Source organism: Anabas testudineus, chromosome 11 (genome assembly GCF_900324465.2).
Source record: "Anabas testudineus chromosome 11, fAnaTes1.2, whole genome shotgun sequence".
NCBI lineage: Eukaryota > Metazoa > Chordata > Actinopteri > Anabantiformes > Anabantidae > Anabas > Anabas testudineus.
The window spans coordinates 13,031,941-13,059,447 of NC_046620.1; the positions used below are offsets into that span (position 1 = coordinate 13,031,941).

The following is a 27,507-nucleotide window of genomic DNA, read 5'->3' on the forward strand; positions in this document are numbered from 1 at the left end:
TTTAAAAAAAACAAAAAAAATAAATATATATATATATATTTTTTAAAATATATATATATATATATATATTTTTTTAAAATATATATATATATATATATATATTTAAAAAAAAAAATATATATATATATATTTTTTTTTCTTTCAAGTGCTTTATTAAACACAGATTAAGCCTTAGGTTTCTGACATTTGGAGTCTAATGTCAAATTCTTACTCTCATAGTTACATTCGTTTTCTTTAAAATCTCAAGTCTAAATTTTTATATTTTTAAGGTTCATAAAGTGAATTCTGTAACAAAGTTGCACAGTTGAATCTTCATGAAGGTTTAATGCATGAATACAGAACACAAAACCTTCTCAGTTACTAAGGACAGAGTATACGAGATGCACAAACAGAAGAGAATAAATTTGAGCAATCAATGTCATTCCATTTCAGTGCTGTCTCATAGTTGACGTGACCACAGTGCTCCAATTCTTTATAATTGTCTGGCTGTCCTGCACTCCAAAATACAAACTTCACTGGGCAACCATCAGACCACATCCAGCTGCCTTCTTCATGAATGTCGCTAAGTCCAATCCAGCTGTATCCCTGAGCAGGGTCAAAGTTCATGATCAGGGATTTCACAAAGTTCTCTTCATCCAGACTGTAGATGGACACCAGGTTGGTCCCTCTGTGACACACAGTAGAGCTCTGCCTCAGCCCAGGTCATACGTGTGGAGACGTACTTGTAGCAGCGACCCCTGAAGCTGTACCAGAACGGAGGACAGTTTCCACGCTGCAGCTTCAAGGCAGGAACATCTGCAGGAGACACAGCAGCCAGAGCCAGAGCGAAGAAGAAGAGGAACAAGAGCATGATGCTGAGAGAGTCTCAGAGTCTTTAGAGTACAATGAGTACAACTGAAGTTTATCTGCACTGTAGGATGTTCAGAAGTATCTTGCAGAGACAGGTTGCCGGTCACTTTCTTTTATATGCTTCAGAGAGGGAGTCTCTGCTGGTGGTTTGATGTCACTATCACTTGGCAAACACTCAACAAAATGTGAAAACCACTAACTCACAAAATGTTTAGTTTAGTACAACACTGGAGTAAATTTACCACCTCTGCTCTACAGAACTCAAGGTAACGGGAAAAATATATAGAATATAATATACTAACATAACATTAATATATATAATGTATTGGAATAAAAGCACAGTAGTGAGAAACATTCATTTGATAGTGTTCATCTAAACATTAACCAAGAACTAGTAGGTTAACGAGAAGTAATAATACTTCACTATTCATTAACAGTAGTAGTAGTATATAGAATATCTTTATAAGATTATAAAATTTTTTATTAACATTATCATCATCAAAAAACAGACCTGATAGGAAGGAAGGAAAGAAGGTATCATCTCTTTGTAAACATCAACACTAACCCATTTTAAAACTGTCCAGTGATGATGCTGTTCTCTTTCCTCCTGCTGAACTTTACTCTCAAGTTTAAAAACATCACCTGAGGTTTCATAAACTACTGTAAAAGATGATTGATTCTTCCTTCCTACCTTCTTTCCTCCTTGCCTTCCTTCCTTCCTTCTTTCCTTTCCTTTCTCTCAGGCCTGTTTTGATGCGTTAATGTTGATAAGCATTGTTAAAATACAATAAAGATATAATTATCTAGGTAAACACATGCAACACGTGCAACAATTATTACTTCTCTTAAACGTCCTTGTTCCTGGTAAATTTTCAGACAAACACTTCTTAAGAACTTTCTTGCATTTGGCTCATTTCCTCTAACTTTTATTTATTGTGTTGATCATCAACGTAAAGAGTTCATTTCTGACTATAGGAGATTTATCCACATTTTTAACTTAACAAGTTAAGACTTCATTATTTAAATATTTAGGCAGTGATTACATCTCCCCTCATGCAAAACTCAACTGCTATTTTAAAACACAAACAAAAAATGTATGTGTCACGTCACAGGGTGTTGTGTTACTCAAGGACAGAAGTGACAGATATTGTATTAAAGTGAAAGTTAAAACTATTACATGAAGAGTTTTTCAACGTCCCAGCTCTGCCTGAGACTGAATCCAGACTTTTCTTTTTTTCTCTACCACTGAGGAAGAACCCTCATCTTTATATCACATGAAGAGTCTTTTTAATCCACTTTATTTACATTTTATTATCACCTAATGTATTATGATGAATGAATCTATTACTGATCCTTGTTTCTACAGCTTATCAAATGTTTTTTCATCATGGCCTCTGATGCATTGATTTGAGCATCACAAATCTTTATATTCTTCATCTGGTTTGTTTCTTTGGTAACATAAACTTAGAACTGATAACATCTCGTTCTTTATTATTTTCATTTCTTCTACTCCACCCAGTTATGAACTGGCTAAATTATCAAAACGTTTGTTTTTCTTTTAAGTGCTGTGTAAAACAAAAATTAAACTGACATTTGAAGTTGTAACTTTCCCTTTTACAGTTCAATTTGAGAAAGAATCCATCTTAACATACAGTGACATTAATGTTCTTTTAAATCTTAAATTTATGTTTTGATATTTTTAAGATTCATAAAGTGGTAGAAGTTTATCTGCACTGTAGGATGTTCAGAAGTATCTTGCAGAGACAGGTTGCCGGTCACTTTCTTTTATATGCTTCAGAGAGGGAGTCTCTGCTGGTGGTGTGATGTCACTATCACTTGGCAAACACTCAACAAAATGTTTAGTTTAGTTCAACACTGGAGTAAATTTACCACCCCTGCTCAAAGTAACAGAAAAATATATAGGCTATAATATACTAATATACTAACATAACATTAATATATATATAATGTTGATAAGCATTGTTATGATGCAATAAAGATATAATTATCTAGGTGAACACATGTACGTGCTACAGTTCAACACCTGGTAATTAATGGTGAAACAATTATTACTTCTCTTAAACGTCCTTGTTCCTGATAAATGTTGAGACAAACGCTTCTTAAGCACTTTCTTGCATTTGACTCTTTTCCTCTAACTTTTATTTATTGTGTTGATCATCAATGTTTGTTTTTTATTGACACTAACTAAAGAGTCAATTTCTGACTAGAGGAGATTTATCCACATTTTTAACTTAACAAGTTAAGACTTCATTATTTAAATATTTAGGCAGTGATTACATCTCCCCTGATACAAAACTCAACTGTTATTTTGAGAGAATAACAAAAAATGTATGTGTCACGTCACAGGGTGTTGTGTTACACTAAAGGACAGAAGTGGTGGATATTGTATTAAAGTGAAAGTTAAAACTATTACATGAAGAGTTTTTTAATGTCCCAGCTCTGCCTGAGACTGAATCCAGACTTTTCTTTTCTTCTCTTCCTCTGACGAAGAACCCTCATCTTTATATCACATGAAGAGTCTTTAATCCACGTAAACATTTACATTTAATCATCACCTTATGTATAATGATGAATGAATCTATTACTGATGCTTGGTTCCACAGCTTATCAAGTGCTTTTTCAACATGGCCTCTGTTGCATTTATTTGAGCACCACACATCACACGTCTTTATTAAATAAATATTAGCTAATTTAGTCAGTTCACAGCTGGGTGGAGTAGAAGTATAAAAAAAAAATATATATATATATATATATTTAAAAAAAACAAAAAAAATAAATATATATATATATATTTTTTAAAATATATATATATATATATATATATATTTTAAAATATATATATATATATATATATTTTTAAAAAAAAATATATATATATATATTTTTTTTTTTCTTTCAAGTGCTTTATTAAACACAGATTAAGCCTTAGGTTTCTGACATTTGGAGTCTAATGTCAAATTCTTACTCTCATAGTTACATTCGTTTTCTTTAAAATCTCAAGTCTAAATTTTTATATTTTTAAGGTTCATAAAGTGAATTCTGTAACAAAGTTGCACAGTTGAATCTTCATGAAGGTTTAATGCATGAATACAGAACACAAAACCTTCTCAGTTACTAAGGACAGAGTATACGAGATGCACAAACAGAAGAGAATAAATTTGAGCAATCAATGTCATTCCATTTCAGTGCTGTCTCATAGTTGACGTGACCACAGTGCTCCTATTCTTTATAATTGTCTGGCTGTCCTGCACTCCAAAATACAAACTTCACTGGGCAACCATCAGACCACATCCAGCTGCCTTCTTCATGAATGTCGCTAAGTCCAATCCAGCTGTATCCCTGAGCAGGGTCAAAGTTCATGATCAGGGATTTCACAAAGTTCTCTTCATCCAGACTGTAGATGGACACCAGGTTGGTCCCCTGTGACACACAGTAGAGCTCTGCCTCAGCCCAGGTCATACGTGTGGAGACGTACTTGTAGCAGCGACCCCTGAAGCTGTACCAGAACGGAGGACAGTTTCCACGCTGCAGCTTCAAGGCAGGAACATCTGCAGGAGACACAGCAGCCAGAGCCAGAGCAAAGAAGAAGAGGAACAAGAGCATGATGCTGAGAGAGTCTCAGAGTCTTTAGAGTACAATGAGTACAACTGAAGTTTATCTGCACTGTAGGATGTTCAGAAGTATCTTGCAGAGACAGGTTGCCGGTCACTTTCTTTTATATGCTTCAGAGAGGGAGTCTCTGCTGGTGGTTTGATGTCACTATCACTTGGCAAACACTCAACAAAATGTGAAAACCACTAACTCACAAAATGTTTAGTTTAGTACAACACTGGAGTAAATTTACCACCTCTGCTCTACAGAACTCAAGGTAACGGGAAAAATATATAGAATATAATATACTAACATAACATTAATATATATAATGTATTGGAATAAAAGCACAGTAGTGAGAAACATTCATTTGATAGTGTTCATCTAAACATTAACCAAGAACTAGTAGGTTAACGAGAAGTAATAATACTTCACTATTCATTAACAGTAGTAGTAGTATATAGAATATCTTTATAAGATTATAAAATTTTTTATTAACATTATCATCATCAAAAAACAGACCTGATAGGAAGGAAGGAAAGAAGGTATCATCTCTTTGTAAACATCAACACTAACCCATTTTAAAACTGTCCAGTGATGATGCTGTTCTCTTTCCTCCTGCTGAACTTTACTCTCACATTTAAAAACATCATCTTAGGTTTCACAAGCTACTGTAGAAGATGATAGATTCTTCCTTCCTTCCTTCCTTCCTTCCTTCCTTCCTTCCTTCCTTCCTTCCTTCCTTCCTTCCTTCCTTCCTTCCTTCTGTCCCTCAGGCCTGTTTTGTTTCATAATTTGTTGATGTTGATAAGCATTGTTATGATGCAATAAAGATATAATTATCTAGGTGAACACATGTCCCCACTATTGCAACAACACATCATCAGTAGGGTAAAACGGCACTGTCCCACCTGGAGCAGCAGGGGAACTATGTGCGGATGCTCTTTGTGGATTATAGCTCTGTATTTAACACAATTCTTCCCCACAAACTAGTTAACAAACTGTTGGACCTAGGACTCCCACACTCCACCTGCTCTTGGATCAAGAGCTTCCTCTCTGATCGCAGTCAGAGGGTAAGAGGGGCCCACACACCTCCAAGGTCCTTAGTCTCAGCACTGGCTCCCCACAGGGATGTGTGCTGAGCCCCCTGCTCTACACTCTTTACACCTATGACTGTACTCCTGCTCACCACAGCAACACTATCGTCAAGTTTGCAGATGATACCACAGTGGTGGGACTCATCTCAGGGGGAGATGAGTCTGCCTACAGAGACGAGGTGGAACAGCTGACATTGTGGTGCAGGGGGAACAATCTGCTCCTTAACACCTCCAAGACAAAAGAGGTTGTCATTGACTTCCGGAGGATGAAAACTGAGGTCCCTCCACTGTACATTGGTGGGGACTGTGTTAAGAGAGTGTCAGACTTCCGCTTCTTGGGGGTCCACATAGAGGAGGATTTAACCTGGGGAGTAAACACCACTGAGCTGATAAGAAAGGCCCAGCAGAGACTGCACTTCCTAAGGGTACTTAGGAAGAACAACATCTCCCAGAGACTGCTGGTGTCCTTTTATCGATGCTCTATTGAGAGCATCCTCACATACTGTGTTTCTGTGTGGTTCAGCAGATGCACAGTGGCTCAGAGGAAAGCTCTCCAGAGAGTGATCAAAACAGCACAGAGGATCACCGGTTGCCCTCTCCTCTCTCTAGAAGAACTTCACAGTTCCTGCTGCCTCAAAAAAGCTCAAACCATTCTCAGGGACACTACACACCCTGGACACTCTCTCTTTGAACTATTGCCATCAGGGAGAAGGTTCAGGTCCATCAAAACTAGAACTGACAGATTTAAGAAAAGCTTTTATCCCATAGCAATAACTACATTAAACACTGTAAAGAACGGACTATAGAAACTAGTACAGCAACTGTGACAGTATGCTCACTTGTGGGAGTGAGAGCTGGTCCGGAGCACAATGTGATGTTCTTTGATTACTTGAATGGTTGTTTGTGTCTTATTTTGTCTTTTTGACTGTCTCTGATTATTTATTCTGTTTTTTGTTTATTTGTTTTTTATTCCTTTTCATTCTATATATATATGGCACAGACTGGTTGGCACCTTAATCTCATTGTACGATGTTGCAATGACAATAAAGTTTATCTTATCTTATCTTATCTTAAAACTAACCTCTCTCACGACGGTCTAAACCCAGCTCACGTTCCATATTAGTGAATCAGTTCAACACCTGTTTATCAATGGTGCAACAATTATTACTTCTCTTAAACGTCCTTGTTCCTGATAAATTTTGAAACAAACACTTCTTAAGCACTTTCTTGCATTTGACTCTTTTCCTCTAACTTTATTTATTGTGTTGATCATCAATGTTTGTTTTTTATTGACACTAACTAAAGAGTCCATTTCTGAATAGAGGAGATTTATCCACATTTTTAACTTAACAAGTTAAGACTTCATTATTTAAATATTTAAGCAGTGATTACATCTCCCCTGATACAAAACTCAACTGCTATTTTGAGAGAAAAACACAAAATGTATCCGTCACGTCACAGGGTGTTATTCTAAAGGACAGAAGTGGTAGATATTGTATTAAAGTGAAAGTTAAAACTATTACATGAAGAGTTTTTTTAATGTCCCAGCTCTGCCTGAGACTGAATCCAGACTTTTGTTCTCTTCTCTTCCTCTGAGGAAGAACCCTCATCTTTATATCACATGAAGAGTCTTTAAACCACTTAAACATTAACATTTTATTATCCCCTAATGTATTATGATGAATGAATCTATTACTGATCCTTGTTTCTACAGCTTAACAAATGTTTTTTCAACATGGCCTCTGGTGCATTTATTTGAGCACCACACATCACATGTCTTTATATTCTTCATCTGGTTTGTTTCTTTTGTAACATGAACTTAGAACTGATCACACATTTTTCTAGGTTGAGCAGTTAATTACTACAATTGCTTTTTTTTATAATTTTTATTACATCTACTCCACCCAGCTATGAACTGACTAAATTATCAAAACATTTTTTTCTTTCAAGTGCTGTATTAAACAAAAATTAAACTGACATTTGGAGTTGTAACTTTCCCTCTTACAGTTAGTTTTGAGACAGAATCCGTCTTAACATACAGTTACATTAATGTTCTTTAAAATTATAAGTTTATGTTTTGATATTTTTAAGGTTCATAAAATGAATTCTGTTCACAAAGTTACACAGTTGAATCTTCATGAAAGTTTAATGCATGAATACAGAAAACAAAACCTTCTCAGTTACTAAGGACAGATTATGCGAGATGCACAAACAAAAGGGATTAAATTTGAACACTCAATGTCATTCCATTTCAGTGCTGTCTCATAGTTGACGTGACCACAGTTCTGCATTCCCCCAATATTGTTTGGCTCTTGTGCGTCCCAAAAGGCAAATGTCACTGGACAACCATCAGACCACATCCAGCTGCCTTCTCTGTGAATGTCGCTGAGTCCGATCCAGGTCCTTCCCTGAGCATGGTCAAAGTTCATGATCAGGGATTTCACAAAGTTCTCTTCCTCCAGACTGTGGATGGACACCAGGTTGGCCCTCTGTGACACACAGTAGAGCTCTGCCTCAGCCCAGGTTATACGTGTGGCAATGTACTTGTAGCAGCGACCCTCGAAGCTGTACCAGAATGGAGGACAGTTTCCACGCTGCAGCTTCAATGCAGGAACATCTGCAGGAGACACAGCAGCCAGAGCCAGAGCAAAGAAGAAGAGGAACAAGAGCATGATGCTGAGAGAGTCTGGGAGTCTTTAGAGTACAATGAGTACAACTGAAGTTTATCTGCACTGTAGGATGTTCAGAAGTATCTTGCAGAGACAGGTTGCCGGTCACTTTCTTTTATATGCTTCAGAGAGGGAGTCTCTGCTGGTGGTTTGATGTCACTATCACTTGGCAAACACTCAACAAAATGTGAAAACCACTAACTTACAAAATGTTTAGTTTAGTACAACACTGGAGTAAATTTACCACCTCTGCTCTACAGAACTCAAAGTAACAGGAAAAATATATAGAATATAATATACTAACATAACATTAATATATATAATGTATTGGAATAAAAGCACAGTACTGAGAAACATTCATTTGGTAGTGTTCATCTAAACATTAACCAAGAACAGAAGTTAATGAGAAGTAATAATACTTCACTATTCATTAACTGTAGTCATATATAGTATATCATTATATGATTAGAACATTTTTATTGATAAGCATTGTTAAAATACAATAAAGATATAATTATCTAGGTAAACACATGCAACACGTGCAACAATTATTACTTCTCTTAAACGTCCTTGTTCCTGGTAAATTTTGAGACAAACACTTCTTAAGAACTTTCTTGCATTTGACTCATTTCCTCTAAATTTTATTTATTGTGTTGATCATCAACGTAAAGAGTCAATTTCTGACTAGAGGAGATTTATCCACATTTTTAACTTAACAAGTTAAGACTTCATTATTTAAATATTTAGGCAGTGATTACATCTCCCCTCATGCAAAACTCAACTGCTATTTTAAAACACAAACAAAAAATGTATGTGTCACGTCACAGGGTGTTGTGTTACTCAAGGACAGAAGTGGCAGATATTGTATTAAAGTGAAAGTTAAAACTATTACATGAAGAGTTTTTCAACGTCCCAGCTCTGCCTGAGACTGAATCCAGACTTTTCTTTTTTTCTCTTCCACTGAGGAAGAACCCTCATCTTTATATCACATGAAGAGTCTTTTTAATCCACTTTATTTACATTTTATTATCACCTAATGTATTATGATGAATGAATCTATTACTGATCCTTGTTTCTACAGCTTATCAAATGTTTTTTCATCATGGCCTCTGATGCATTGATTTGAGCATCACAAATCTTTATATTCTTCATCTGGTTTGTTTCTTTGGTAACATAAACTTAGAACTGATAACATCTCGTTCTTTATTATTTTCATTTCTTCTACTCCACCCAGTTATGAACTGGCTAAATTATCAAAACGTTTGTTTTTCTTTTAAGTGCTGTGTAAAACAAAAATTAAACTGACATTTGGAGTTGTAACTTTCCCTTTTACAGTTCAATTTGAGAAAGAATCCATCTTAACATACAGTGACATTAATGTTCTTTTAAATCTTAAATTTATGTTTTGATATTTTTAAGATTCATAAAGTGGTAGAAGTTTATCTGCACTGTAGGATGTTCAGAAGTATCTTGCAGAGACAGGTTGCCGGTCACTTTCTTTTATATGCTTCAGAGAGGGAGTCTCTGCTGGTGGTGTGATGTCACTATCACTTGGCAAACACTCAACAAAATGTGAAAACCACCAAGTCACAAAATGTTTAGTTTAGTACAACACTGGAGTAAATTTACCACCTCTGCTCTACAGAACTCAAAGTAACAGGAAAAATATATAGAGTATAATATACTAACATAACATTAATATATATAATGTATTGGAATAAAAGCACAGTACTGAGAAACATTCATTTGGTAGTGTTCATCTAAACATTAACCAAAAACAGAAGTTAATGAGAAGTAATAATACTTCACTATTCATTAACAGTAGTATATAGTATATCATTATATGATTAGAACAGAGCTTACCAACATTATCATTGAGAAACAGACCTGATGGGAAGAAGGAACAAAGGTATCATCTCTTTATAAACGTCAACACTAACCCATTTTAAAAGCGGTACTGTGTTAAGCTCTCAGGGTCACCTAGTTAATTACTGCTGAAAAGAAACATGGTGTAAAAGTGCAAAGATCAAAGATCAATAACTGTACTAATAACTGTTCAGTGATGATGCTGTTCTCTTTCCTCCTGCTGAACTTTACTTTCACATTTAAAAACATCATCTTAGGTTTCAAAAACTACTGTAAAAGATGATTGATTCTTCCTTCCTACCTTCATTCCTTCCTTCCTTCCTTCCTTCCTACCTTCCTTCCTTCATTTCTCTAAGGCCTGTTTTCTGAAGAGTTGTTACACTGCAATAAAGACAGAACTATCTAGAAAAACACTGAACAAGTATTACTTCCATGTTCTTCCTTGTTCCTGGTTAATTTTTAGACTAACTCCTTATCTTACTAATCTTTCTTCATACTTGTCGAGTTTTTTGTAGTTAAAGTACATTTTAGAGCGTGTGCTTCAACCTGAGTACAGAAGAAAGTAAAGGGCCCATACATACTCATAGTGAAGTACTCTTTTAGGGAAGTACTTGCACTTTTCCTTGAGTCTTCAGCCTGTGCACTTTTGATACATCTGATGTACATGTGTGGTGAAGAGAAATCCAAAAGGAGGCTGCTTTTAAACTGGTTCAGCCATTGCTATGACGTGGGCTGATGCAGAGCTCCACAACCTGGATGAAGAGAATTTTGTCCCTGATCAAAACTTTTTACCCTGTTTAGATCAACTGGATGGAAGGTCCACCGGGAATAATGAATAAAACAACATATTCAACATAAACAGGAATATCATTAAAATAATGTAATGATGAAAGTGATTGTTGATAATTAAAGTGTGGAATTATTAATATACTTTTTCAGATGTTACGCATGTTAGATCCAATATGGGAAAATCATGACAGATGCTGTATTCAAATACACAATGTACATAAAACTCTATACTGTATATTCATACCATTTAATTACTTTATTTTATTTCACTACTAAGCTAAAGTTATTTTGAGTGAAATGGACAAGGGAGGACTGTGATTTCCTTAAATCATTTTTTTATTGATACTGGTTTTTGTCATGAGGGTACGGCATAATTGCAGCATTGGAGGCATACAATGTAGATTGTATGCACAACAATAAACAGAATGGTCGGTGCTTTTTGTGATTTACAGGGAGATTAGATTTACTGACCTCGATGCCATGTCCTTTACTCTCTACTACATAAATGAAAACAAAGGTGACTCATGATGATGAGTTTAGTTTAATTTGTCCCTAGTTACTGAGAGCGTTTTGTCTTTTCTGCAGTACTGAACTAATAATAAAGATTAAAATTACAGACTTTCAGAAAACATTTTATTAACTAAGGTTGATGATAAATGATTCTTTTTTTTAAATGTTCCTTATAGAATAAAATTAAGTGACGAAAGGACATTAATGTGAATTTTCTCTCCATAAATAAAAGAGATTGCTTGGTGATTATAATAATATAGCTGTGTCTTTTACACAATGTAAAAATATGTTTACATTTTCACAGCCCAATAAACAAACTAACAAAAAAAAAAAGCATGCACTAAAAAAGCATAATGCATGAATGTTTCTGTCTTTCTTTCTTGCTTTCATTTTGTTTTATGGCCTCTTGAGGGCAGCAGAATCCATCCAGTGTGATGACGCTGGTCTTTCGTCTGGTGTCAAAATGCTGTAATGGAGACAAATTCAACAACATCTCTTGTCATGACTCACACTGATCTCTGCTGCACTGATGCTACAGAGGTGTCAAGAAATTTGAAATCTTCCAGAAGTGGACCTGAATTGAACTTATGGCAGCAGCGTCCTCGAAGAAGGCAGACTGATGTGGTCTGATGTTTGGCCCATTGAGGTTGAGTAGGATGCAGGATAGCCAGACAATACTGGAGACAACGAGCACTGTACTTAGTGATGTCACTAAACCTCTAGATGAGGCCACATGAGTCAGTCCGCATCCAAATAAGATCTTTCGAGTCAACGTCAAGACTGCAGACTATAGGTTTAAATGTTAATGTTTATTAAATGTCATATAACGGAAAGACAAAACCAACAAATACTGACAATAGAAACAACTAGAAAAGACTGAGGTTCTTTGCTTCTTTTGGTTTAATGAGGGAGGTCAAGCTAACACAAATCACATTAAATCATTAGAAAAATTAATACTGGCAGGTACAACTAAATTATTAAGTCTTCTTTCTGTCGTTTCTTCCACCCAGCTCTGTTTTGTTTGACAGCTTGATTGCTATTAAGCAATTAAGATATAATTGTTCAGGAAAACACACACACTTCATTTAGTTTAACAACTGTTAAGTAATCAACATTATCTCTTATCTTTAACTTCCTTGTTTCTTGTAGGTCAACAGGATCTTAACTTGGTCATCTTTAGCCACCTTTGGGGGTCTATCCTATTTTGACCTTGGACTTCCAGCCCATACTTGGCACAGATGTTTCTGTTCACTATCCCAGCCACTTGGTTATGGTGTTGCATGAACGTCCTGGAGGTTCCCGATGTCTGTCTTAGCCATGATCTCTTCTTTTAGGTCAGCTGCTCTTGCATTTCGCTTACAAGAGCATATTGTTTTTGGGCTTGGTGCCCAATCTCACAGTGAGGGGACGTTGATGATTTATCCCCTCCTGGCCTGTCGTCATGGTCCATAGATAGATAAGGGGTATCAAAATAGCACATTAATGTCTAATCATTAATTGCAGAAAAAAAACTCTTAAAAAAGATGTTACTCTGATTAATCACGTTCTGTGGTGTCTTTTAACAGTCTATGACAAGTATCAGTGAGTGGAGGTGCTGCAGTGTTGCAGATTGATAGAGATTATTTTGCTAGTTTGTGTATTCGCACTGTGCTTGACATGAATTATTACTGAATTAATAATTTCACTACGGACATATTCCACTGTCTCTATGTGAAAGGGCACCTCCCGACATATAGTGCAGCTGGAACTGGGAGGGGAAGGCGTCATTATTTTTTATATTTCTTTAATATCCCCATTTACTTTGGTTACTTTGTTAAACAAATAGTGCCTGCTCTTTTTATTGGGCCTTATTGTTTTACTGTTATGTGATGCCACACCAACAGCAGAGACACCCTCTCTGAAGCATATAAAAGAAAATGAACTGTCCCTGCAAGATACTTCTGAACATCCTACAGTGCAGATAAACTTCAGTTGTACTCATTGTACTCTAAAGACTCTGAGACTCTCTCAGCATCATGCTCTTGTTCCTCTTCTTCTTCGCTCTGGCTCTGGCTGCTGTGTCTCCTGCAGATGTTCCTGCATCGCAGCTGCAGCGTGGAAACTGTCCTCCATTCTGGTTCAGCTTCAGAGGTCGCTGCTACAAGTACGTCTCCACACGTATGACCTGGGCTGAGGCAGAGCTCTACTGTGTGTCAGAGAGGGCCAACCTGGTGTCCATCCACAGTTTGGAGGAAGAGAACTTTGTGAAATCCCTGATCAAGAACTTTGACCATGCTCAGGGATACAGCTGGATTGGACTCACTGACATTCACAAAGAAGGCAGCTGGATGTGGTCTGATGGTTGCCCAGTGAAGTTTGTCTATTGGGATGCACGAGAGCCAAACAATAGTGGGAGAAAGGAGCATTGTGGACACGTCAATCATGGGACAGCAAAGAAGTGGAATGATCAGCCATGTTCTGATTTATACACTTCTGTTTGTGCATCTCGCATACTCTGTCGTTAGTAACTGAGAAGGTTTTGTGTTCTGTATTCATGCATTAAACCCTCATGAAGATTCAACTTTGCAAATTCACGTGCTAAATTTGTTTCACTGATATTCATTTTCATGAATGTTGGACAGTGATGCAGTAATTTCAAAATGTCAAATGGACGATCATAGAGGAAGAAAAGTAATTTAACCTACATTATTATGAATTCTTTCTGAAATGTGACTATACTCATGAATAAAATCAACTGCTTGAGCATTACTATGATGTAGTTGTGTCATTTGCACTAAGTACATGTATATTTTTTGATTTACCTGGTAATTTCATCTTAGTACTACTTTCTCAAAATATGAAATTAAGTTGTACATAGCAATGGATTTATAGTTCGTAAATGTATACAAAATATGAAGCTTAGCTGATTTTAGTGATGTCTGTAATTATGGATAATGGTAACTAAAATTTTCTGAAACCAGTTGCAGTACAAAAGTCCAAGACCCCAGATCATTGTTAAATTGTTTTAACTTCAAATAACCTTATCATAATGTGAAAATATGTGTTTAAAAACAACTGCATCTTGCACTACAAGTGTAAGACTATTAAGCAGATGGTTGTCCATAAATGTATAGGTTAATTTAAATTCTGCTGGGAAAATATGGTACTAAGAGGTCTTTAAATTCTATTGTGGCTATGGAGCCAAAAGCTACAGGAGATATACGATCTCTCTGGCTCATTCCAGTCAGAAATCTGGCAGCAGCATCCCATTTGTAGAGAATTACAATAGTGTGGTCTAGAAATCCAGGTCCAGTCCAAGTTTTTCAGCTTCACTTTGGGACAGGATGCTCCTAATTTTAGCAATATCCCTTGATTAGAAGAAGGCAGTTCTGGAGATCCTTTTCATTTATGAGGTAAAGGAATTATCCTGGTCAAATAATTGATTTCAAATTTGTAGAAACACTTGGAAAATCCTCTACTACCTATTATCATTTCAATCAGTATTTGCATACATAAACTTGCATTGATAGTGTCAATTATACATTTTCCCCCCTCACAACCCCTGCACTTATCCAGCTCCCATCTCCTTGTTTCATCATCAGCACTCCACGGTCACTGTGCTAGTCATGGCCAGATCCATGTCAAACATGCGTGATCAGACCAGATGACATTATTCTGGTTTCATCCAGCTGATGAATACACTATATTGCCAAAAGTATTTGTAGTTAGTATTTTGTAAGTTGGGAGCATGGAATTGTCCAAAATGTCTTGGTAAGCTGAAGCAATTAGAGTTCCTTTCACTGGAAATAAGGGGCCAAGCCCAGCTCCTGAAAAACAACCCCACACCGTAATCCCCTATCCACCAAACTTTACACTTGGCACAATGCAGTCAGACAAGTACCGTTCTCTTGGCAATTGCCAGGTGGAGAAGCGTGTTTCATCACTCCAGAGAACACGTCTCCACTGCCGGGGTGCTTTAAACCACTGCATTTGATGCTTTGCATTGCACTTGGTAATGTATGGCTTGGATGCAGCGGCTCGGCCACGGAAACCTATTCCATGAAGCTCTCTGCGCACTGTCCTTGAGCTAATCTGAAAGTCACATGAAATTTGGAGGTTCATTTTATACACCTGTGGCCATGGAAGTGATTGGGACACCTGATTCCAATTATTTGGATGGGTGACCAAATAGTTTTGGCAATATAATGTATGTGATCAATATTCAATACGTTTTTGCCACCTTCTTTGTAAAAGTTGAATTGTGCCCTTATGAATACAACTTGTTAGATTTTATTGTTTTATTGTCTAGGATAATGTTCGAATATGTGGATTGATTGATGGTTTGAATAAACAGAATGGGTTGTGCTTATTGCATCAAGGAACTCCCTGAACAAGCACGATTACCAGCTGGAATGTACACTTTATGTGTTTGCCTATGTTATGCTACTGTATGTTCCCTATGCTAACCTCACAGCTGCCAAAGGTTATGTTGCACAACTCATTTATAGTTACATAGTACAAAGGAAGAATCCTTGTGAGTGGATGGGTGTCACTCATTTTGGTATCCTGGGGGAAGCTCAAGCAAAAATAAATCACATTTTAAATTAATTGTTAACAATTTAACACTTTAGGTCCCAATCAGGGTCTGGCAGGATGTGACTAACATCAAGGCTTCATAAGTACTTGTCATTTAAGGCGTATAACGAACACAAACAGTTAAGTAAAGTGTAAGAACAACAATGTAGAAGTTTGGTCCAGTCCAGTCCAAAGGGGAAAATTTGGGCTAAAATGTGTAGTTACCTACACACTGTAGAACACAAACAGCAGTAAAGGTGGAGCTGAATTAAACCACCTTATACAGTGACAGGAGTTTAATCTATAAATGATACATCAGCATTTTAGTAATATAATAACTTTTATAGGAATATAATCCCAAAAAAGGATCTAGTAACTAATGATGTTAAAATTAATGTTGTAGAGAAAAAGTACAGTGTTTTTAAAAGTAAAAGCACAAAGAATTATGTGATGTTTATGTTTGAGATATGCAAGAAGAATATAATCAGGCGTCCAACTGTCAATTTGTAATCAAAAAGATACACTGAGATATTTGATAGACAACACAGAAAAACCTGTTTTGTTTATTCTTTTTGTACTAAGTGGAAATTGACAGATGGGTCATATTTAGCCTCTAGCGGAGGGCACATGAGTCAGTCCGCATCCAGAGATCTGTTCTGTCGAGTCAACATGAAGACTGCCGACAATGTTTATCATGTCATCACTGACCAGTCAGTCAGTCTAGCAGGTTTCTTCTCTGAAGAAACTATAGGTTTGAATGTTAATGTTTATTAAATGTCATATAACGGAAAAACACACCAACAAACACTGACAATAGAAACAACTAGAGAGGTCTGAGGTTCTTTGCTTCTTTTGGTTTAATGAGGGAGGTCAAGCCAACACAAATCACATTAAATCGTTAGAAAAATTAATACTGGTACTGGTATTGTATGAATAAATTCACAAGGGACATATTCCTTACTATCTCTATATAAAAGGGCACCTCCCAAAATATAGTGCAGCTGGATCTGGGAGGGGAAGACGTTTTTCATTTTTAAATTTCTTTAATATCCCCATTTACTTTGGTTACTTTGTTAAACAAATAGTGCCTGCTCTTTTTATTGGGCCTTATTGTTTTACTGTTATGTGATGCCACACTAACAGCGGAGACACCCTCTCTGAAGCATATAAAAGAAAGTGAACTGTCTCTGCAAGATACTTCTGAACATCCTACAGTGCAGATAAACTTCAGTTGTACTCATTGTACTCATTGTACCCTGAGACTCTCTCAGCATCATGCTCTTGTTCCTCTTCTTCTTTGCTCTGGCTCTGGCTGCTGTGTCTCCTGCAGATGTTCCTGCATCGCAGCTGCAGCGTGGAAACTGTCCTCCATTTTGGTTCAGCTTCAGGGGTCGCTGCTACAAGTACGTCTCCACACGTATGACCTGGGCTGAGGCAGAGCTCTACTGTGTGTCAGAGAGGGCCAACCTGGTGTCCATCCACAGTTTGGATGAAGATAACTTTGTGAAATCCCTGATCAAGAACTTTGACCATGCTCAGGGAAAGACCTGGATTGGACTCAGCGACATTCACAAAGAAGGCAGCTGGATGTGGTCTAATGGTTGTCCAGTGAAGTTTGTCTATTGGAGTGCAGGAGAGCCAAACAATAGTGGGAGAAAGGAGCACTGTGGTCACACCAACCTCGGGACAGCACTGAAGTGGAATGATCAGCCATGTTCTGATTTATACACTTCTGTTTGTGCATCTCGCATACTTTGTCGTTAGTAACTGAGAGGGTTTTATGTTCTGTATTCATGCATTAAACCCTCATGAAGATTCAACTTTGCAAATTCATGTGCTACATTTATTTCACTGATGTAAATTTTCATGAATGTTGGACAGTGATGCAGTAATTTCAAAATGTTGTCAAATGAATGATCATAGGGGAAGAAAAGTAATTTAACCTACATTGTTATGAATTCTTTCTGAAACGTATTAATACTCATGAATAAAATCAACTGCTTGAGCATTACTATGATGTAGTTGTGTCATTTGCACTAAGTGCATGTATATGTTTTGATTTACATGGTAGAGGGCATCTTAGTACTACTAACCTCTACAGTCACACAGGATTTTGTTTCTTCTCAAAATATGAAATTAAGTTTTACTTAGCAATGCATTATACATTGTAACTGTCTACAAAATATGAAACTTAGCTGATTTAAGTGATGTCTGTACTTATGGATAATTGTAACTACATTTTCTGAAACCAGGTTCAGTACAAAAGTCCAACATCAGTCGATTTCTTTTTTAGGATTTCTTACCTCATGCCATTACACATCATGGCAGTATCTTGAGCACTGAGCTTTATCCTTCAGCAGCAGCTACGTGAGATTGGTACGAGATTGATTTTGAGATAATTGTAGCTACATGTTGAGCTTTGCCAGTTTATGCAGAAACAGGTCTGCAAACTGGATCCAATTCTGCTCTGGACATGTGTAAAAAACTTCCCAAGCTGTCCCTCTTCTCTGAGTTCACCTGGTCCCAGGAAAACTGCAAGAGCAGGCATAGCCTCTGGAAAAAGAAATACTTGCAACTTTAAAAAGGATGACAGAAAAGTTCTACTTAAATTTGTTGAAAAAGTCATTAAGCTCAACAGATCATTGTGTTAAATTGTTTTATCATTAGAAAAATTTTAGAAATCTGGCAGCAGCATCCCATTTATAGAGAATTACAGTAGTGTGGTCTAGAAGTCCAGGTCCAGTCCAAGTTTTCAGCGTCACTTTGAGACAGGATGCTGCTAATTTTAGCAATATTCCTTGCCATCAATATTCAATAAGTTTTTGCCATCTTCTTTGAAAAGTTGAATTGTGCCCTCATACGTACAACATTTTAGATTTTATTGTTTTATTGTCTATGATAATGTTTGTGGATTAAATAAACAGAATGGGTTGTGCTTATTGCCTCAAGGAACTCCCTGAACAAGCACGATTACCAGCTGGAATGTACACTTTATGTGTTTGCCTATGTTATGCTATGTTCCCTATGCTAACCTCACAGCTGCCAAAAGTTATGTAGCACAATTCATTTATAGCTACATAGTACAAAGGAAGAATCCTTGTGAGTGGATGGGTGTCACTCATTTTGGTATCCTGAAGGGAAGCTCAAGCAAAAATAAATCACATTTTAAATTAATTGTTAACAATTTAACACTTTAGATCCCAATCAGGGTCTGGCAGGACATAAAATCAAGGCTTCATAAGTACTTGTCATCCCAGGTGTATAATGAACACAAACAGTTAAGAAAAGTGTAAGAACGTGCTCAGAGGTGTACTTTCTTTTTCCTAAAGGACAACCTCTGAATGTTACTCCACTAAAAAAGCAGTGTATTTTAAACAATGTAGAATTTGGTGCTGTTAATAACAAAAATGTAGAAGCTTGGTCCAGTCCAAAGGGGAAAATTATGGCTAAAATGTGTAGTTACCTACAGACTGTGGAACATAAACAGCAGTAATGGTGGAAATTAATTAACCCTTGATGCCCCTTTAAAATTAACCCACACTTTTTACCTTTTTACCTTTAGGTCCCAATACGGTCCATCTAATAGAAATGAAATAAAAATGTTGTATATATACAAATTTTTCCAACTCAGTTTCCAATGGGAAATAGAAAAAACAAACAAAAAAAAAAACAACACAAACAAAAAAACCATGTAAAATCAATCAAATAAACAGGTCAAAGAGAACAATCATGCATAACTAATTCTGTTAACCGCCTATGTATAAAAAAAAGAGATGTTCAAACCAGTCTTAGACTTTTTTTTATTAAAGGCTAAGATATGCATACTGATATAAGGGAGGACAATGGAGCAGGCTGGATAGTCTTCGTGAAGCAAGAAATGCAATTTATGTTGAGGGATTGGGAAGTTAGGAGGTTATGAATTTACAGTAGATGAAATCTGGACAAAAGATGGTTATAGTTTTTGATAGCTTCTAAATATTGTATCAAAGTAGCAACTATGAACATGTCAGGTCAGGCAAAGACAAACGGGGTATGAAAAATGTACAATAAGGCAAATGACTTTGCACGCTGCTATGTATACTGAGAATAAGTGAGCAGGTGAGAAGATCATAGAAAAACAAAAGGGATCCGGTGACATCAAGTGGTTGGTCAGAGGAATAGAAGGACATGGCATGAAGGAAAAACAGGAGAAGTGGAATCAGAAGCATGGAGCCTTAAACCAGATATTCCTTATCTGTCTTTCTTTTCCGATTTTAACCAGTTCTGGACAATGTATCACCAGTAGAGCTGAACTCTTTTAAAGTACAATAAAGACAGACACATTGGATTTACCACTTTCTCTCGTGTCTACGGGATGTCTGTTTATTGTTAAAGAAACTGGACGATGATCACACAGTTTCTTTCTTTCTTTCTTTCTGTTTAGTGGCCCCCTGAGGGCAGCAGAAGCTCCCTTTTGTTTAATGGAGGAACAACCAACAACAACTGTTGTTATGACTTTGTAAAGACATTTTTTATAAATGATAATGCTGATTTTGACAATGTGTATGTCTGTGTTTGATTGTTATTTTTAGTGATCAGAACCTCAAATTAGTATGTCTGCTGCATTTTGATAGTAGCTGAAGCCATACTGTATATCTTTTCTATCTAGAAGTGTTTTAAAATTATTGTATGTTGTACATTGTGAAATTCAGTTTTCTGACAGAAATGATTCTTTCACAGCTGGATCTTTTTGTCTGAGAATTTTAGAGAATTTTCATATAAAAAATAAAGACAAAGAGATTTGATCAGTGGTGTGGTTTCTCCTTTTGTCCCTTTTATTGCCTTAACTGTCTGTGACTCAAGTGTCCATTTCACTTTCTGCTGGAGCAGACATGCAAAAACACAAACCTTTTAAATCTTCACAAACCTGAAGGAAATGTATGCACAGTAATGACATAAATAAAAAAAGTATGAAATGTAAATGTACCACAATGTGCAAATTATTTAAAGTCTATATTTGGTTTAAAATAGTGTTTGATTATTAATTATTAATTATTATAATTAATTATTATCCACCACACTTCAACCAGAGCTGCAGCGTGTTGGGGTTGCCACGCCCACATGTCTTTTTCGCGCGAAAGGACGGACTGCACCATTTTGAGTACGTGGCGGGGGGGGGCTCAGCAGAGAGCCCATTTTTAAACATAAAGAAACCTCTCTTTATCAAACCCCCGCAGGTGACTGAAGGCTTTCTGGAATAGTACGACCCTTGGGGAGCCCTAAATATATAATTCATACAGTTAACTACTAATTCAGATATAAGTCCACCATCCTCAAAACCCTAATTTTGCAATCCTCGGGCTTGTGTAGCGGTTACTCTGTAAATCACCTCCACTGTTTGGATTTCTCGTTATAAGACTAAACTTTCCGTCGGACGGAGATTTGCCCCAAAACGGAGCTAAAATGACCCTCACGTCAAAGGTAAGGGGCAGAAAGGGTGCTTTAAATGTAGTTTTCTTTACACTGACGCGTTTCGCTGTGAATAAAAAACCGCAAAAGTGCACACCATTGTTAACGGTGGCCGACGAGGTGTGCTCCATTACAGATAAAGTACTTTAATAACTTTCCCAACACGATCGGTTAAAGTTAGGGAAAGTACAGTAGCTCAGACATGGTGTCATGCGGTTATGTACAGAACACGGTTCACTAATCTTGTTTTCATTTGTTTTGGCCCGGGTTGAGCTGCAAGTTTACACGTGATCAGGTCCACATACATCATTGTGCCTTTTAGTTTGGCTTTAAAGCTGGGGAGGTGGGTCAGAGTTGAGTGGTCCACTCTAATGAAGGTCAAAGGTCAACAGCTATGAGGTTTGAGAGGCTGGCTCTGCAGATTAACTGCATGGGACACACACACACACACACACACACACACCTGGACACCGTCTTACTCTCACAGCATGTCTCACACATGTACACATCAACACCTCCAGATTGTCTTTGTGGTAGTTTGTTTGTTTTGTTTGTTTTTGTTCTACATCTACATGCATATTTAGTCATGCTGTCTCTTTTAGTTGCTTCTCCTCTCCTGTTTTGTTCTGCGTCTTAGTTATGTTGCATTTTCTTTTGTCATTTTTCATTGGCTTGAATCTACTAGTAGTCATTTTTTGTCGAAGTTTTAGTCCATGTTTATTTGTGGTTGTTCTGCACCTCTTTGTAGCTCCTCTGTGTGTCTTTGTGGTTGTTTGAATATTAACACACTTTAAGCAGAGGCTTTAGGGCCTCCATGACCCTTTGACCCCTTGGCCTGTGCCCAAAAAGCCATGTATGGTTTGCACAGTTTTGTCCAAATAAAGCAACTTAAACACCTAACCATAATATTCAGTTTGGGGTCCTGGAGAACCCCCGACTCTCTTTAATAGTGAAAAAACACATTTACTAATGGTTTATCCACCTGAAACACTTTTATGGGAATTACATGTAATCATAAGTTTAGAGACATTTTTATGAAATCCACTTTTTTCACTTATACTTGAGTCTTTTTCTGTATCAGAGACCCATACTGTAAAAATCTTATGTTGAACATCTGTAATGGTATGGACATTTTTTACACTGCAAAACCTAGCTCAAATCTCAAATAAATGTTTATATATTTGTGTGTTGCACATATAACCTAGAACCTAAACTAAGTCAATATTTCTAAATATTAAACATAGTAGGAAGAGCACTTCATAACTTCTAAAAATATTGGGCTTTAATTCATTCAGAATAAATTTTAAAATGTGAAGGAAAAAATAGTTGTTCGAATAATTTATATATTTTTTACATCATGTAATGAAGAGGCAGCGCCAGTATTACCAAAGCATAAGGGTTAAAACGTTGCGCAGGCTTGAGGTCATAAGTTTGGCATCTGTCAAATAAACTCAGAAAACTTTACTTCAGTTGCTGCAAGTTTCAGCTCTGATGGCCTGATGTGTAGTTTGGTTTCCACAGTGGATGGACAATGATGTCCACTGATGTAACAGTGCTCCCTCGGGTGTAAAATTAGAAAATTGATCCTCTCTTTTGTTCTCTCTTTTATGATCTAATGAATGGCCCAGAAGTTGCAGCATTTGATCTGTCACTTTGGGATCTGGATAACCACAGCTTTAAACCATATTTATACCAGTATTCAGTTATGCTGTTGTGGAGCAGAAGTCGTTTTTAGTGTCCGTGATATTTGGTAATTATTTATCAGTTGAATTCAGAAATATGCCTCTGGGTTGTGATGAGGACTATGCATCATCTTCCACCAAAGACGTCTAATTGAATACTTCATTTGTCTGACAAACAGGCTTCACGTTTCAAATCCAAATTTATCACTGCTGAGCTCGCAAATCTATTCAGCCAGTCAGACAGTGAGGAGGAGTTTGAAGGTTTCAGTGAGGATGAGGAAGAAGAGGACAGAAGTTTTACCAAACAGCTGAAGACCAAGGTACAACACATTTATTATATTCCTTAATGAAAATGTGTTTTATTAAAGCCAAAACAGCAGCATGCATGCTTTGTCTCTCGTCTAGATGGTGGACTCAGAGGACAGTGATGTGGACACAGGCTTTTACTCTGATGGAGATGAGGCCCCCCCACCAAAGAGAAGGAGTCTCTTAGTAGCCCTGAGGTGTGTATATGTAAATTAAATAAGCATCCCATCTGTATCTGGAAATCCTGCTGTGTGGCTATACATATTAATTATATCCAAATACCATCTCTGAGAGGCACCTGACATTTTTATGTCCCTCACTTTCAAATATCCCCCAGTGCCGCTAAAATCAACACAGAATGTTTTTGGGAAAGCACTGAATGATACACACAGGATTACAAAGCAACATGTATTTACATGTTAAGCTAAGAATTAATTAAACCTCCCATTACTGGCACTACTACAACCTTGTCCTCTTGTCCAACTGTACAAGGGACCATGTTAAACACATTTCTATGAAGACATGTTTGTTGATTCTCCAGTGGTTGGACAATGATCTTATTTTAATTTTGCTCCTCAGGTTTCCCATGAAAAGACTATCTACTGCCAAACAGGAATCACAAAAGAAAAATGTCAACAAGGCAGTCAAAGACGATCCTCCTCCACAGAGGGGCAGAAGAAGGCAGAAGCAGGAGCAGCCGGATGAGGAAGAGGAGGAGGAGGAGGAGGCGGAGAAGGGGGAAGAAGACAAAGAGGAGGTTCTGTCTCAGAGTCTAAGGAAACGAGACAAGAACATCCAAGAAAACAAGGCCATGGTAATAAACCCTTCCAACTTCCTGTTTTCTCCATATCCTTACAAACTCTGTATCAGTGACTTGACGCTGGCCTTCTCTGTTGTTGTCCTGCAGCTGGCTAAGCTGTTTGCTGATCTGAGCACCATGGCTGATCTGACTCTGCCCACCACTCCTCAAGTGAGTTTTTCACAAACGCATAACAAAAGAATTAATGTTCACTCAGGTTAAAATGAACCACAATGAATCACCAGTTACGTTACATTTGCAGTGTAACCCGCACGCTTAATACAACACATTTTATATATAATATACTCTATTTATAATTAGATTTACTGTTACCTTTTGCAAACACAACAGAAAAAGAAGCGAGTGTCGGAGAAAGCAACGCCCCGGAAACGTAAGCCTGAACCAGAGATGAGGTCAGAAAGGAGGAACCCATCCCGAAAAGCTCGTCCTCCTGAGAACTTTGCAGTGGAGGAGAAGAGTGAGCCAGTTACCCACAGAAGTCCCAGGACTGTAGACATCAGGAGACTGGTGGAGGTAAAATGCAAAAAACGGCGTGTCATATGTTTTAGTCACCCTGTTTACAAAAATGAGGGCGTGTTGACATTTGTTACAACAGCTTTGCCTAGATTTAAAGTTCCATGTTGCCAATCTCTGACTTGGTAGTCAACACTTTGTGTTGATGTTATATTTCATATCCAGTTTTTGGCAGATGTTATTTAATTTAGATGACTACTTTTAGAAGAAAGTTTAATAATGATTTTTATGTATAAAACTATTTAAAGTTAAAATCTTGTATTGGTTACATAGCCTGTGTCCTCTCAGTGCATGTAATCTCTCTGTTGTGATTGGGCAGGTGGACAAGGAAATGGTTGGTGAGAAAGGGAAAATGAGAAGAAGAAGCCAAAGTTCCAAGAGGAGTCAGTATGTGGTGAAGTCAGTGGATGACATCACCAAAGAAGACCTGGACAACATAGCGTACCGCAGCAAAGACAAGATCTGGGACAAAGAGAATGTCAGTCATTTCAGGCTTTTTGCTTATTTAGTGCTCTGGATACTGTTCTATACTGAGTCTGCATGGTTGGTGTAATTCTTTACAATCTGTGTGTTTGTTCTTCCAGGGCAGCTCATGTCACCAGTGTAGACAGAAGACTCTGGACACCAAGACAGTGTGTCGCAGTGGGTACTGTGTGGGAGCCAAAGGTCAGTTCTGTGGACCATGCCTGAAGAACCGCTACGGAGAAGACGTACGCTCTGTGCTGCTTGACCCGGTCAGTGGCATAACACATGATTCAAGCATTTCATTTTCTGTTTCTCTCGCATTCAGTTGAATATGAGAAGAATGATGTGGATTATTCATATTTGAATATAAAGTTTAATTGAATTGAATTTATCTGTTCCAAAACCTATGCTCACTCAAAATCTTTAAAGTAGCAAATTTAAAGAAAGAATTTGGTTATTTATGTAAATGCAAGAAGAATTAAAGGCATGTGGTCTGAAAATCTACTTGTACTTACCTGTGTAGAGTAAGCGTGGGCTTTGCTTTGCAGGAGTGGTCGTGTCCTATCTGCCGTGGGATGTGTAACTGCAGTCTGTGTCGCAAGAAGGAGGGACGCTGTGCTACAGGCATCCTGGTGGGATTGGCCCGCTACAACGGTCATGACAATGTTCATGAATATCTAAAGAGGTACACACCTGCTGGTCACTGTACAGTTTAATGTTACACGCCACATTGGAATCTCCCTAAAATTACTAACGGACCAAGAATGGCGATTACTGGCCTCTATTCTGACAGCAAACTAAACTAATCATGTTTTCTCCATGGCAGTATTCAGAAGGAGCTGCAGTGAAGTCCAGAGAACTGACCAGAGAGGAGAACCTGCTTGTACACCTGGTACCTGGAGCAGGTTCTGGTGCTGCAAAGTACTGTAGAACCCCTTTTAACGCACATTACTAGATTTAGATTAGTCCTTTATCTAACTATAGAAACAAAGGCAAGATTATATTCTTTTTTTTATGTCACCTTAAGATATGGCACATACACTGTTAATGTTTTGTATACTTATCCTGATTTGAAGCTGCATAAAATGCATGGGTGTTTTTATTGCTTTAAAGTCAGTACTCAGTTTTGAGTTGTATATTTTCTTTGGGATATTTTTGTGAGTAGTACAAATGTAAGTGGCTATTTTATGTGTTACGGATGCAAAAGGAGCATTTTATACCAACTATCTTCTAAAAGTGATGCAGCATATTTGAAAACTGTAAATTTGAATAAAGAATGGCATTATCTAATGATTTGCCATGTTTTCCTTTTTTACATAAACTATATACTTATACTATACATATACTTTATTCATGTAGACTTTGATTTTACTTTGAGGATTTATTAGATTAACCTCCTTCCTTACTTTGAAACTCCAACAGAGGTTGCATACAGAGGTTGTGTAGTTTTAGGAGCGTCATGGTAAATATATGTGTGAGCTGCCTACTTAAGTATGTGATGCTTTTTGGTTGGGGTTGGAGTGACCTGCAGCAATGATCCCAAAAGAAGAACACGTATTCCATCACCACACCACAGTGAGATATATGGGCACAAGATGGGTTAAAGGAAATGTGTGCCTGAGGTCAGAATGTTTGTTGTTGTGGCTTCACTGTCTGATTGTGATTTTTATTGTTTTTCCAGCTGATCGATACAGAAATACCAGAACATCAGAAAGTAATTTAAGACGGTTTTAATCACTTTATTCTCAAGTGTTATGCAGGCAAAGCATCTTTTCAGCTTGTAGGTTTTTTTTTTTCTTTTTTATTGACATAACACGTTTGTACAAACCAGTTTTAAAAATATCAATAAACTGGAGCCTTTGAGGCTAACCTGGCAAAAAACCCATTATCAAATGTCATGGAGACGAACAAACATCTTTAGAAAAAGATTTACAAATGAGATGTCACTACAAAATATCAAAGAAAAAAAGTTGGTTGTCACACAAAATATTACCAAAAACATCTACATTTGTTTGGTATCAACCTTTTCGACTTTAAACAATATTAACTTTTTTGCTTTCTTCTTCTTTTGTCGTTTATATTTCTCCAAAAACACGTTATGGCGCAAAGAGAAGAAATTAACAGCAATGGTCAGACGTAGAAAAAAGAAACAGAAGCACAAAGAATAAAGAAGAGAGAAGCAGCACTACGGCAAAAAACTGAAACATGCTGTACACAACCTCAGAATCAACGCACACAAATACAAGTCCAGCAAAAGGCAAATATTACAAATCAAGGATAAATAATAAATTAGCCACAGTGGGGTCCTGTGTGTTAACATATTGGGA

At 37.1% G+C, this 27,507-nt stretch overlaps 4 protein-coding genes and 2 pseudogenes across 4 annotated transcripts; 3 read left to right on the forward strand and 3 right to left on the reverse strand.

Annotated features, from left to right (window-relative positions):
• Positions 1-360: 360 nt before the first annotated feature.
• On the reverse strand, positions 361-850 carry LOC113154836 (annotated as a pseudogene).
• A 3,134-nt stretch (positions 851-3,984) lies between these two features.
• On the reverse strand, positions 3,985-4,473 carry LOC113154825 (annotated as a pseudogene).
• A 3,268-nt stretch (positions 4,474-7,741) lies between these two features.
• LOC113154763 (lactose-binding lectin l-2-like) lies at positions 7,742-8,230 on the reverse strand. Its single transcript, XM_026349130.1, has one exon. It carries the CDS (start codon positions 8,228-8,230, stop codon positions 7,742-7,744), a length of 489 nt encoding a protein of 162 aa, XP_026204915.1.
• Positions 8,231-13,407: 5,177 nt separating this feature from the next.
• Positions 13,408-13,896, forward strand: LOC113154083 (lactose-binding lectin l-2-like). The gene has a single exon (XM_026348092.1). It carries the CDS (start codon positions 13,408-13,410, stop codon positions 13,894-13,896), a length of 489 nt encoding a protein of 162 aa, XP_026203877.1.
• A 3,325-nt stretch (positions 13,897-17,221) lies between these two features.
• On the forward strand, positions 17,222-17,710 carry LOC113154084 (lactose-binding lectin l-2-like). The gene has a single exon (XM_026348093.1). The coding sequence runs from the start codon at positions 17,222-17,224 to the stop codon at positions 17,708-17,710; it is 489 nt and encodes a 162-aa protein (XP_026203878.1).
• A 3,476-nt stretch (positions 17,711-21,186) lies between these two features.
• Positions 21,187-27,149, forward strand: cdca7b (cell division cycle associated 7b). The gene is made up of 10 exons (XM_026349511.1): positions 21,187-21,406; positions 23,256-23,396; positions 23,482-23,579; positions 23,962-24,196; positions 24,290-24,352; positions 24,533-24,715; positions 25,035-25,193; positions 25,300-25,449; positions 25,729-25,865; positions 26,007-27,149. The coding sequence occupies exons 1-10, from the start codon at positions 21,389-21,391 to the stop codon at positions 26,026-26,028; spliced, it is 1,206 nt and encodes a 401-aa protein (XP_026205296.1). The 5' UTR covers positions 21,187-21,388; the 3' UTR covers positions 26,029-27,149.
• The last annotated feature ends 358 nt before the right edge of the window (positions 27,150-27,507 follow it).